Source organism: Populus trichocarpa, chromosome 10 (assembly GCF_000002775.5).
Source record: "Populus trichocarpa isolate Nisqually-1 chromosome 10, P.trichocarpa_v4.1, whole genome shotgun sequence".
Lineage (NCBI taxonomy): Eukaryota > Viridiplantae > Streptophyta > Magnoliopsida > Malpighiales > Salicaceae > Populus > Populus trichocarpa.
Genome location: NC_037294.2, coordinates 22,034,845 through 22,047,310, shown reverse-complemented (window position 1 = coordinate 22,047,310; position 12,466 = coordinate 22,034,845). Strand labels below are relative to the sequence as shown.

General features: G+C 37.3%; 2 protein-coding genes across 5 annotated transcripts; one reads left to right on the top strand and one right to left on the bottom strand.

The window, feature by feature from the left end:
- Positions 1-2,730: 2,730 nt before the first annotated feature.
- On the top strand, positions 2,731-12,465 carry LOC7469510 (nuclear pore complex protein NUP1). Of its 4 annotated transcripts, XR_002984322.2 has the most exons (11): positions 2,731-3,155; positions 3,520-3,566; positions 4,358-4,476; positions 4,743-4,935; positions 5,236-5,538; positions 5,622-5,714; positions 5,807-6,478; positions 6,748-7,286; positions 7,603-9,332; positions 9,705-9,823; positions 10,172-12,465. XR_002984322.2 is itself a non-coding variant. In XM_024610549.1 (9 exons), exons 1-9 carry the CDS (start codon positions 2,855-2,857, stop codon positions 9,224-9,226), a joined length of 3,891 nt encoding a protein of 1,296 aa, XP_024466317.1. In that variant the 5' UTR covers positions 2,731-2,854; the 3' UTR covers positions 9,227-9,667. The 4 variants fall into 4 exon arrangements, 2 of the variants coding, with proteins under 2 accessions (XP_024466317.1, XP_024466318.1); XR_002984323.2 differs by lacking the exon at positions 9,705-9,823; XM_024610549.1 differs by lacking the exons at positions 9,705-9,823; positions 10,172-12,465 and having other exon boundaries at positions 7,603-9,667.
- Positions 9,962-12,077, bottom strand: LOC7469511 (uncharacterized). The gene is made up of 3 exons (XM_002316435.4): positions 11,816-12,077; positions 10,954-11,204; positions 9,962-10,567 (listed from the first exon to the last, which is right to left on the bottom strand). The coding sequence occupies exons 1-3, from the start codon at positions 12,075-12,077 to the stop codon at positions 10,208-10,210; spliced, it is 873 nt and encodes a 290-aa protein (XP_002316471.2). The 3' UTR covers positions 9,962-10,207.
- Position 12,466: the final 1 nt, after the last annotated feature.

The following is a 12,466-nucleotide window of genomic DNA, read 5'->3' as shown; positions in this document are numbered from 1 at the left end:
ATTTAAGTATAAGCAATGCTAGTTTTTGACTTAATGACTCAATTATAAAATATATTCTGAATATTATTCCAGTGCTCGTACACTTCCAAATTGCACCTCTTCACTACCTCCTCGATTCTAGTAGCATTATCCAAAAAAAAAAAACTAACCCCCCAAGTGATATTATTCTGTTCCAAAATATAGATTATTATTCATTACTATAATTATTATATTGTCCTTTGGTATTTTATTATTTTTCTTTGTTTCGAGACGAGATGATTTTTTTACCTTGACATGAATGTTTTTTAAGAATTATGTAGGGTTATTTTAGTAATTATATTTTTTAATGCACAATAAAATTATTAATATAACTCTTCAATAAAATAATTCAATTTCTCATGCACAAGAGCATTTTTGTATTTTTATATTTGATAAAAACTATAAAATTGCTACATTACCCTTATCATTCAACTTTGTTATCCTTGACTTCAGGGGCTTGATTATAATTTTTTAACTGTTTGTTTATTATTATTGTTTAGTCCTAAGAATATTTTTGGTTTTGTATAAGTAAAAAAAATGAAAAAGTTGTTGATACATCCGTTGTCTTTGGGCAGCACGTACGGCTAATTCTGATGGCTGTAATCATAATTATGCAACGTCATTTGATTCGTCTCGGTATTCTCTTTCTTTTTAGGTGATGTGTGTGGTGATTCAGCCCAAAATTGATTTTCTTTTCTTTCTCTCTTTTCCTTCCTTTTCTTCATCAGATTGCATGTTGGTCATGCAAAAAATCATATCAACTCTTCATTTTTAATTTTTTTATTCAGTTCCTCTTTTTTTATTTGCAATTGTTTTATTTGCATGGATTGTTTCTAATTAGATTTTATTTTTGATTTCATCCCTATATATTTGCTTTCTTTAATTTGTTTTCAAATTTAATCATCATTTTTTGAGCTGCTATTTGTTTTGTTTTGAATCATTTTCTTAATTGATTTTTTTTTTCAATTATATCATTAGACATTTACTTTCATTTAATTTTTATGTCAAATTTGACCTTAATTCTTTTAATTTTGTATTTTTAATCATTTTTTTAATGGATTTGTTTTTACAACTCTATCCCTGAAAATTTAATTTCATTTGATTTTCCCTAAACATTTAATTTTCATGTCGAGTCTAGTCATAATTCTTTTAATTGTTTTTTTTGTTTTGCATTGTTTTTTCTTATTGATTTTTTTTTTATTAATTTCATCCCTCAGTACATATTTGGTTAAGAATCTTACTTCTTTATTTTTTTGGGTTTACCTTTAATGGGATTACCTCGGTCTCGTGACCCTAGTAATAAACCTGAAGGATTAGCCTGAGTTAACTTCCGTCTTTTCGTAAACCATTTTATTTTAATATTTTTTTCATCAGTATTTTTTTGCGTTAATAAGTTTTTAAAATTTATATTTTTAAATTGACTTGCGATAAATTTCTTGATAGAACCCGGATCTAGGATTTCATGGGTTACGAGTTTTTTAAGATTTGACCATTTTAGGATGTTTTGTTTGGGTTTGCTTAGGTTTTACAGATGTTTTCAATTTCATTACTGTGATTTTTTTATTCTTTAAAATTTAGTTTTTAAATTGATATTTATTTCATATGAGATTATTTTTATTTATTTCATTAAATTGCATATTCCTTGGGGTTTTTTCTTTCAAATGTTTTTATCCTTAAGTTTTTTCGCGAGTTCGTGTTTTTGCGTTTCAAATCCGTTTTTGAAAAAAAAAATAATTATTTTTTTTATTTGATTCAAATTAATTTTACTTTAGTGTTTTCATGTTATTTTGTTGCGCTAATATGAAATATAACTTTTTAAAATAAAAAAAATTATTTTGATGTATTTTCAGGCGAAAAATATTTTGAAAAACAAATCACTACCACACTCTAAAAAAATCATAAATATGTGAATATTATTCTAAAAACACACCAACAAATATTTTATTTATTCCATGATCACTTGGGATTTTTCAAAAAAGATTTGGTGCACTGGTTTTTTTTTTTTTTTTTGATTTACGTGGGGTGTCCGGGCCAGCTGGTATTTTTAATGGCACGTGATTTGGTTCACGAATTGGATTACTCAACTTTAAATCGGCAAGTTAACCTAGATATATTCTTTTTAATGATATATATATATATATATATATATATATATATATTTAAATGTCATTGTTTTTTATAAAAATAAAAAATAATAATCATCATGTCTTACTCAAGTTTAGATTAAATCACTCAAGTTTGATCAAATCAACAATTCATGTAAGTCAAAATCAAATCTAGCTTGAGCTAGATCCCGAGCCTAATTATAAAACCAAGGTCGGCTCAATAAGTTGACTCGATATCTAGATAATCCAAGACCTAGAATGATCCTTGTTGAAAAAAAAAAGGAGGAATTGACTCAGGTTGACATAGTAAAAAGTCTAAGTTGACTTGCAATTCAAATAACATGGATAAAACAGGTTAAAATTCAGTCAAAAATCTTTTTTTTTAAATCAAAATAATATTATTTTAATATTTTAATTTTTTGATTGAATAACTCGATTTGATTATTTATTTATGTTTCTTGATTCGAGTTTTTAAATTAAAGTACTGATCAGCTCTGGACCGGTTTGATAACTTCTTTGAGTAGTTGACCTAAAATAGTAAAATACCACCACAAAATAACTGTGCGCGTATATAAACACACGGATATTTTGTTTTCCTCTCTCCCTTTTCAACAAATAAATAAAAACCCTAATTATATCATTTTAGCTCCTTTTTTTTCTCTCTCTACAATAAAACACACGCTCTCCTTTTGTCTCTCTCTACACCGTAACCCTAATTTCTTGATTTTCACATGGCGGCGGTGACTCGGGAAAGAAATGAGAGGCCGTATGAAGACGGAGGAGGTTATGGGAAGTTTCCAAAAAGGCCGTTTCGAAGGAGTACGCAAACTACGCCTTATGATCGTCCTGCGACGGCAATTCGAAACCCTAGTGGGAGTGGTAATGGTTGGTTGTCGAAATTAGTGGATCCGGCTCAGAGACTCATTGCTTCTGGTGCCCAAAGGCTTTTCGCTTCTGTCTTTCGTAAACGACTGCCTGCGCCTCCGGTGGTGGCTCCTCCGTCTCAGCCGCCGGAGACGGAGCGGGGGACAGGTTGTGTTTCTTCCGAGTGTGAAAATGTTCTCTTTTTGTTGAAAAATTGATGCTCTCTTTTTGCTATTGTTTTCTCCTGAGGAGTTAAGTACTTAGTAGTTCAATTAGGGGAGATTTATTGTCTGTTCGTTCGATTCTTTTTGTGGAATTGGTGTAATTAAGTTTTTGATATGGTGAAATTTGGGAATTAGGGATTTTGGACCAGTAGAACTGAAAATTAGGGTTTCTCTACTGGGTCAGGGTTTGTTTGTTAGAGTGGATGATGTTTAACCTTACTTAACTGTACTTTAGTTAGTGAATTGAAATTTGTAGTTAACGTCTGTTAAAGGAGAGAATTTATTTTAATTTTTGTTTTTTTAAACAGAGGAAAACCGGGGAGTAATGGATAAGCAAAAAGGAGCCTTTTCCACAGTAAGTCTGATTTCTTGTCTTTTTCTTTGCTTCTTTTCGGTCTTTCCTTCTATTGATTGTTAATTGGTTATACAGTTAATTTTTATTATCAATGGCTTTGGGTTGTGTTGTTGGAAGTGAGGGTTTGGGAAGAATGTCTATTGCTAGTTGAGGGAATAAGTTCAAATCTCGAAGTTCAGTGGTTATTATAGAGTTCCCTATTGGTTGATAATCCTGGCCGGGTTGGTGGTTGCAGAAATAGCTATGAAGAGAGAATACATGCCTGCCTTTTCATTATACAGTAGATATAAATTTACTATAAGGTTATTGCATGTCATGGATGCCTTTGCTGCTCTGCTTTATATATGTGTGTGTGTGCTGACACAAGGGATCAAGGGGATTCTTAGAACTGATGTAGTGCACTTTGAGACTTTAACTAGTTAAAAAAGGTAAACTTGCTGTATCTTTTTTCAAGTACCGTTACTGTTTCAGGTACACAATATTACTAGGCATGAAATTTGCAGGATTAAAGAGAGGAGCGACGGGGGAGAAATGGGCGTGGTTAATTGTGTATTCCTTTTCTTTCCTTATGAATGTAGAATCAGCTATCTAGAAATTTTCTAATGGATCAAAGAGTAAATTAAATGTATATGCTCTACTTTGGGTTATGAAAACTTCACTTTCATCTATTTTCATGGATGAATTTGCAATATCTACATATGTTTGCACTCCTGGTTCATATATATTTACAATATGATTTACCCAGTGGAAATTTGATTCATATGTTTGTGCTGTTTGAAAAATTCTCCTAGAAGGATCTTTTCGAAACACATAGAGCAACCACCAATGGATGCAGTGGTCCAAGTGATGGTTCTGATATGGACGGGGTTACTGAACTTGAAGTAATTCTAAAGCAGAAGACTTTTACCAGGCAAGTTACTGTAGGATCAAATTCTAGCAGCTTCAAATTAGTTGAATGTATGTATTGTAACTTCCACAGCATGCTTGGTGGAAGCTTTCTTCACCTTTATATTTTTTTGTATTGTCATAATTCCTCAGTCATTCTGTATGTTAAAATCTTTTACAAGGAATTTTCTTTTCATATTCTTTGTAATAACATTACTGAGGATAACAATTGTTTAGAAGGATGATGTGGTGATGCAAGACATAAATTTTTCTTTTTTAATTTTCCCACAGGTCTGAAATTGATCGATTGACTGCCCTGCTGCAATCTAAGACTGTTGATTTTCCTACTGGAAATGAAGAGAAGAAATCTGAAGCGATTGCTTCAAAAGCTATGGTCTCTCAAGGCAAAAAGGAGTTATTGACTACCCCTGTTAATAATGGGTTTGATGGCTGCTTTAATTCAACACCTATTGTCAGCTCAAGTGTAGGGGAATTTAACATGCTTTATCTTACTTTTTTCTGCTCACGTGTGCACACATGCATTTGTGTGTTATATGCACACCCGCACATGCACATAGTTCCATGGCTTTGCACTGTGGCTCTTTTTTCAAACTCAGTGGCTTCACACCATGGTTCTTGTTTCACATAGAAATATGGGTTGGCGTGATTCTCTTGTTTAATGGAGAATATAAGGGTGGGCAACAACATGATGTGTGAATTCATGCATTTATGTGCATATGCAAACCTACACATGTTTCACATTTAGTGGCTATAATGTCTCCAGGTCCTTGAGGAGGATGTTGGTTCCCCTACAGAGCTTGCAAAATCTTACATGCGTAGTAGGCCGTTAAAAGTATCACCATCAATGCTAGAATCACAGAGTCAGGCATTAAGGGAAAATCCAACAGTTCTGACCAACCATACATTTACTCCGAAATCACCAATGATTTCAATTGCGCCACGTTCTTCTGGCCATGCTGAGTTTCCTGAGAATGGTTTTGCGACACCAAGATCCCGAGGTAGATTTGCTATATACAGTATGACTCGAACACCATATTCCAGAGTTCATGCAACTACTGGCCTCCAGGTTGGTATGATATGAAAATCTGTTTCTGTTTGAAATTGTGATTTATATTTTGATTATTTACACATTTTTCTCTCATTTTCCAGGGTACAAGAACGGCAAGTGATGCTTTTGCTGGACCATCATCTTCGTTTCAGAACGCATGGGAGAACAATGGATTTTCTGGATCTAAACAAGGGGTATGAGTGCTGAAATCAATTGAAATCATGTCTGTGGACTTTTAGAATTCCATTGAGCATTATGTAACTGGATTAGTTTATTTCTTTTTCAGGCTTCAAAGAGGAGGAGTTCTGTCCTGGATAATGATATGGGATCTGTCGGTCCAATACGTAGAATTCGTCAGAAATCTAACCTTCTGCCTATGTCTGGTACTCTTTCTATTCGTGGAAATGGTATGGTTTCTAATGCTGCTCGAAGGCTAACCTCAACAGAGAAGCCAGTTTTAGCAGGCGAACCATTGAAGGATAATGCGAATAGCAATGTCCATGGTACCACTTTTACCCCTGTTCCCTCCAAGTCCAGTGAGATGGCATCAAAGATATTGCAGCAGCTTGATGTGTTGGTCTCATCGAGGGAGAAGTCTCCTGCCAGGTTGTCACCATCCATGCTACGGGGACAAGCTCTTAGAAGCTTGGAGGATTTTGATTCTTCGAAGTTGCTAGAAATTGTTAATGATAATAACAAGTTGGATGCTAAGCCCAACACCTCGCTACCTGATGCACGAGAGTCTGTGTTTAAAATGAAAGACAAAATTGAAGAAAATGGTCCAAGCAAATCCATTCTTCCTTATGACAAGTCAGCCTCCGCAGTAAATGGTATGGGCGCCACAAGTTCAATGAAGAATGATGTGGCTGGAGTCAAAACAACAGCTTTTCCTGTGACGAGCACCATTGTCCAGTCCCCTCAACAGAAGAAAAGGGCTTTCCAGATGAGCGCACATGAGGTTTGTGTTGCATCTTGTTATATTTGATATTTACTCCTAAGTTGGATCTTACTCATCTCCTTAGTTTACTCACTTCTTCTATATTTTCTTCATTCATCATCTGGAATCATCTCATCTTTTTTTCATCAAAGTAGTTCTTTTTTCATCAATTTTTTTGCACCATTCAACTTTAACTTTATCTCATACATGTATTGGCAAATTTATTATTCATGACATTCAAGTGCAGAGCTCTACATAACTTGCTTGTGAATTTTATTTCACTTTCATAGGATTTTCTGGAGCTTGATGATGATGATGACTACCTGAATCGGACTGTGTCTGGTATGTTGGCTGAAGGGCGAGAAAAGATTGGTTCTGAATTGGTTGAAAGAAAAACCATTGGTGCTGAAGCTATTGTATTGGAGAAGTCTCCAGCTCTTTCTGAAGTCAACTCCCCATCAACTTCTACACTCAACCAAAAAAATGCAGGGATTGATGGGTCTGTGATTGCTGAAAAGAGCATCAGCTTTACATCTCTAGCGACACCATTGCCTGCCATGACTGATAAGCAGGCTGTAGTAAACCAGAAGTTAGCTTCAATATCTGATGAAGGTGCCCAACCAAACTACTCGAATGCTTCCCCTCAAATATTTAGCTCCAGGGAGAAGGTTGCTTTGCCAAAGGAACTGAATGGCACCTCCCAAACATTCCATTTCAGCAATAAAACTGGTGATAAAGTTGCACCATTTGCGTTTTCTTCTCCAGTCCTGAGTGACCCATCTGTCCCAAAGCTGGGTCTATCATCAGATGCCAAACCAGAGGGTTTCAGGTCAGTGGACATGTGCTAGTATTTTCGCATGGTTTTTGTTGTAATGACTTCTGAAAAGTGTGAGGTCAATATATATGCTGTCATGCTAAATGCAGAAATTGTGGGTCCATAGATGTTGTAACTCGTAAAAAATCAACCTTAGCTGTAACCGGGCTCACCAAATTGATGTTATCTTGATTGGGTTCGGTTCTCATTTTTTCCCCCCTTTATCATGTCAACCATTCATTTGCATTTCTTGTGAAACTTCGTGACATTGAAGTTTCCCTGATCTTTATTTTTATTGGCTATGAACTTTTTTCACTTGCCTATTGTGCAGCTTTACGTCTGTTGCTACTGGTGCTACTGAGTTGGTGACCAGAGACCCTGGACTAGATAAAACTGAAGATAAGAGCAGTTTGAAGGATGAGGGTTCCTTCAGGGCACCTGAAAATGTGCCTTCTACTTCAACTTCATCGACTGGAAGCCTGTTCTCATTTGGCATCACCACCAATGGTTCAAGTCTAAATAATGGATCTCTTGCATCTACCCCATCTTCATATTCCTCACCCAGTCCACCTCTACTGTCAAGTAACTTTACTGGTCAAAATTCATCCAGCGTCTTTGCCAACAGTGTTGCTAGAGGCAGTATTAATGCCCCTACCACTGCATTTACAATGGCAAACTTTGACGGGAATAGCAACTTCTCTATTTCAGCATCAGCACCTTCCTTGACGGCTACACCTATTTCCAAATTTGGGTCTGTCCCATCAACTTCAGCCTCAACAGTGCCATCTACTACTGATGAAACAACAGAAGCAAAAACAAAAGAACCAGGCTTTGGCAACCCAACTAGTGGAGCTGGCAGTGTTTTTGGTGGTACATGTTCTGGAATTACAAACACAGGCAATAATATTTTTGGCAAGACCCCTGCAGCTACCAGCAAAGGAAATAGTTTTTTTGGTGGTACATTCCCTGCAGTTACGAGCTCAGGAAGCAGCGTTTTGAATGCTACATCTTCTGCATTTACAAGCACAGGAAGTGGTCCTTTTAGCTTGAATGCTGGGAGCTCAACTTCAGCTGCTACTAATCAATCTCAGGGTTTTAATCCTTTTAGTGCTAGCAGTGCTCAGGTTTCTGCTGCTGGAACTGGTATGGGAACTGCAACACAGACCATGCCGATGCAATTTAGTTCACCTGCATCAACTCCTTTTGCTTTGACTGGGAGTGCAGCCTTTTCTTCTGGCAATCCCACATTTGGCTCTTCTTCTACATCTAAACTGTTCAGTTCTGGTGCTTCTTTTGGACTTGCCTCTTCTACTACCTCTTCAGAGTCCATCTCTGTTAGCTCCATCGCGAGCCCTGCATCTACTGTCTTTGGTTCCAACTGGCAGGCCCCAAAATCTATGGGATTTTCAACATCCTCTTCTTCCTCGACTCCATTTTCCTTTGGAGCAACTTCTAATGCTGTTACAAGCAGCAGTGCATCCGTGGGGTTTGCCCCCAGTGTCTCATCTGGTCCTGCTTCCCCCTTCAGTTCACCTGCATCCACTACTCCATCACAGCCTGTGTTTGGCAACCCAAATCCTGGCTTCAGGTCTGGTTCATCTCCATCTGGTAATAATGACCAAATGAGCATGGAGGACAGCATGGCAGAGGACACAGTTCAGGCAACCACCCCTTCAGTTCCTGCATTTTTCCAACAACCTGCTGCTGCCCCTGGCCCTCCATTTGGTTTTTCTACTCCGCCAGGAGGGAATCAGTTTACTTTGACAGGTTCATCAGGTGCAAATCCCTTTCAATTTGAAAGCCAACCAAATCTGGCTGCGCCACAGAACCCAGCTTTTCAGGCTTCTGCTAGTCGGGAGTTTAATGCTGGAGGAAGCTTCTCGTTTGGTGCAGGTGGTGGTGACAAGCCTGGTAGAAAATTTGTCAGAGTAAAAAAAACACAGCGCAAGCGGTGAAGACACCACAGGGCTGAAGTTTGGTTTCTTTGTTCGATTTGATGAGAGATACACAGCATGATTTGCTGTTTCCTAGGTTGCCCACCAATCGTTCAGTTATACAAAGGTAAACCTACCTTTTCAGGCTCCGGAGAGGTGCCTGATTCTGCTTTACTTATTTAGTCTTCTTGTTTGTCAGGACGGATTTGGTCGGTAGGAAGGTGGGCCTATGTAGCAATTTTGTACCGTCTTCTTAGCAAACCACCCTAAGAAATTTTACAATGCACTACTACTAGAGGTAGCTCATAGGATTATAGTAGGGTAAATTTGCTTGTCACCACCATTTTCGCTGTACTGTCACATGTAACATAAACAGAGAATCATATCAATTTGTTTAAGAAAGTGTCATCTCTGGTTCTGAGCATCAGGTATTAACAATAACCATGGTTTTATTTCTCTTAATATGTTTTCTGATAACCTCACTTGCTTTGTTTATTAGTGAACACGATTAAATTTTTTCCTTCCAACACGAGGGTTCAGTCAAGGACAAGCAGGCCAGCACTAACCATTCAACCCCTAAAGTGCTAGCTGTCATCCATGGATTTTAAGGTTTTCAAGGTACTATCTCAATAAAGAATAGATGGAGCACTTTTTGTTCTATTAAAAACTCAGAAATTCGTTTAAAAATTATCTTAAGAAACATCCAATCTTGCTTTGATGTAAAATGAAAGATTCAGGTATTGGAGCCAACAAGTCTAAAAAATGATACAAATAAAATTACTGGCAGGCAGGGATTTTGGTGGTGTAAAACGACAAGCACAAAATGCAAAGCACTATAAATCCCTTTGAAGTAGGGGGATTAGCAATCCTACATTACTAAACAAAAATCAATGCAGCAACAAGATTTAGTAACAGAAGAGATGAAAAAGGGAACAATCAGAATTAAACTCATTTTGTTTTTTACAGATGTAGCCAACCTCGCAAAGAGCTTCAGTTTGATCACTAGTAATATCTGGTTCCAGCATTATTGTAAACACGGCCCTCGGGGTAAGGAACCCTACCCTCATTTCCTTGAGCTCTACCACCCGCACCATACTGAGGTCGTTCGCGGTTGGACTCAAACTGACTACTGGCATAACCCCGATGTGTTTCTCCGCCACCGGTGGATCCTGCAGCAGCTGCAACACTATAGCAACGGGTATCCTGCAAACCTGTGTTTGGGTAGTGGCCCATGGTCGATTGCTGGTACTGACTTAATCGAGCTTGTGATTCCTTACGAAGAAACTCTTCTCTTCTATTGGCTTGTTGAACTCGAAGTGCAGAAAGTTTCTCCTGGTATCTGGTATTGATCTCAATTATTTTCTGAAGCAGCAAACACATTGAATGGTTATCATTCGGCTACTCTATAATAATAATAAAAAATTGTATAGGTTGAGCAAGAAATACAATGAAAGCAAAAGCTATCAGGTACCGATTAGTTAGAAAGCAAAGGGAAGAGGAAAGATTTCAAAACCGTTCATAACAAGAAAGTGAAAAGTTTATAGCATGCTAGCCAACAATAAGCTCTTTATAAATTACTTTGCTCAAATAACAATTCAATTTCTCCAGTCATGCAAGCGTCATTCAAGCTAAAAATACCATAGAAATTCCTCCCTTCAACGGCCTAGATTTAAAATCTGTAATAGTCATAGTCACAAGGGAAAAGCAAGACCAAATAATCGAGAAATTTGCTTCATAGCAAGCCTCACCTCCCTATGCCTAGCATTTTCCACATCCTCTGCATCACTTTGCTCCTTTGCCAATTTCATTACTTCATCAAAGAACTTCCTTTCAAGACCTTCAAAAGACATTGGCAATGAATTGTCCTCAAATCCAAGTTCCATATCTTGTTCATGAGGCTGGATTCTACTAGCTTCCTTATTGGATTGATTTTCTAAACCACTTTTGGGATCAGGTGGCGGTCCATGGTAGTAAGATCTTGCTCCGTTACCCCCTTGACCTGGAAAAACAATACAAATATGAACAGACATTCATAAAACCAAACACTGCATTCTTTTTCTCCCAGAAAAAAACAAAATTCCCATGGTTATTAAGCATGCAACCAAAAGCTTGTTCACGCATGTAGCATTCAAATTACATACAACTATCAGTCTCCACTTTCTGATTCTAAACCTTAAAAGCTTCAGTGCGCCACCAAACCAATATCCAAACTTCGATAGGTTAGTATTAATCCTAACACATCAACGCAGCTTGCATTGTCAAAAAGTTCATAGCTTTCTTTGATCAACCATGCTACACCCGAGAGGGTCACGGTATCAACCACTTCAAACGGACAAACACAGACACTCTCACCAGTTCCACATACCAATTCCTTCACTTTTCAATTCTTAACATTAACAACTTTGACCATAATTTGATACCTCAAATAGCTTAACATTAATTCCTGTATTGTCGAGAAATTCACACCTTCCCTTCATCTTCCACTCAAATTCACTACCTTGACAAAACCCAGAACAACCTTAACTTCTAACCAAGACATTACATTCACTCATATACTTTAATCATCAATCAAACACAAGAACATCATGAAAAAACAAAAAATTCACTCACCTTCACTGAAACCATGAGGAGGCAATTGATTGTGAACATTCCGCGACTCTCTTTCCCACTGCCACTGCCCTTCAGCTTTCGAAGATTTATACCCAGGATGCTGCTCTGCCTCCACATTAGAATACCCCTCTTGCCTTCCTCCTCCTCCTCCTCCATAACTATTACTCATTGTCCCTGTATTTCCTCTCATTCTCTGTCCACTCCCTCCTCCATATGGATTCATACTCCCATCCCCGTACGCCGGCGGTGGCTGCCGTTTCATTCTTTCAAGATTCTCTCTCTGTGCATAGCAAAATCCAAACAGACACAAAAACACACAAATTAGCAACTGTTTAATACATCTTTTTTCAGTGAAATAACGTTGTATCGTAACATAATACCTTAGTTTACTGTACTTTGCTTTGCTTCTCTCTCTTCTTTTTAAGGATCGATTTATGGGTGACCGGAGAGACACAGGATTGGGAGCCAACCAGTGACAGTTGATGCTAGCCCTTGAAAAAGACACCAAGTTTTCTTTATGGGCCATGGCCTATTGAGCTTAAGCCCTATTATATCTAGGGATGCCTCCATGTTAGGTGTCAGTGGTCGAGTCGGGTTTGGGTCCGTATAGAATCGAGTTTGATTAAATTAAAATGATCTTGTTTTAATTAT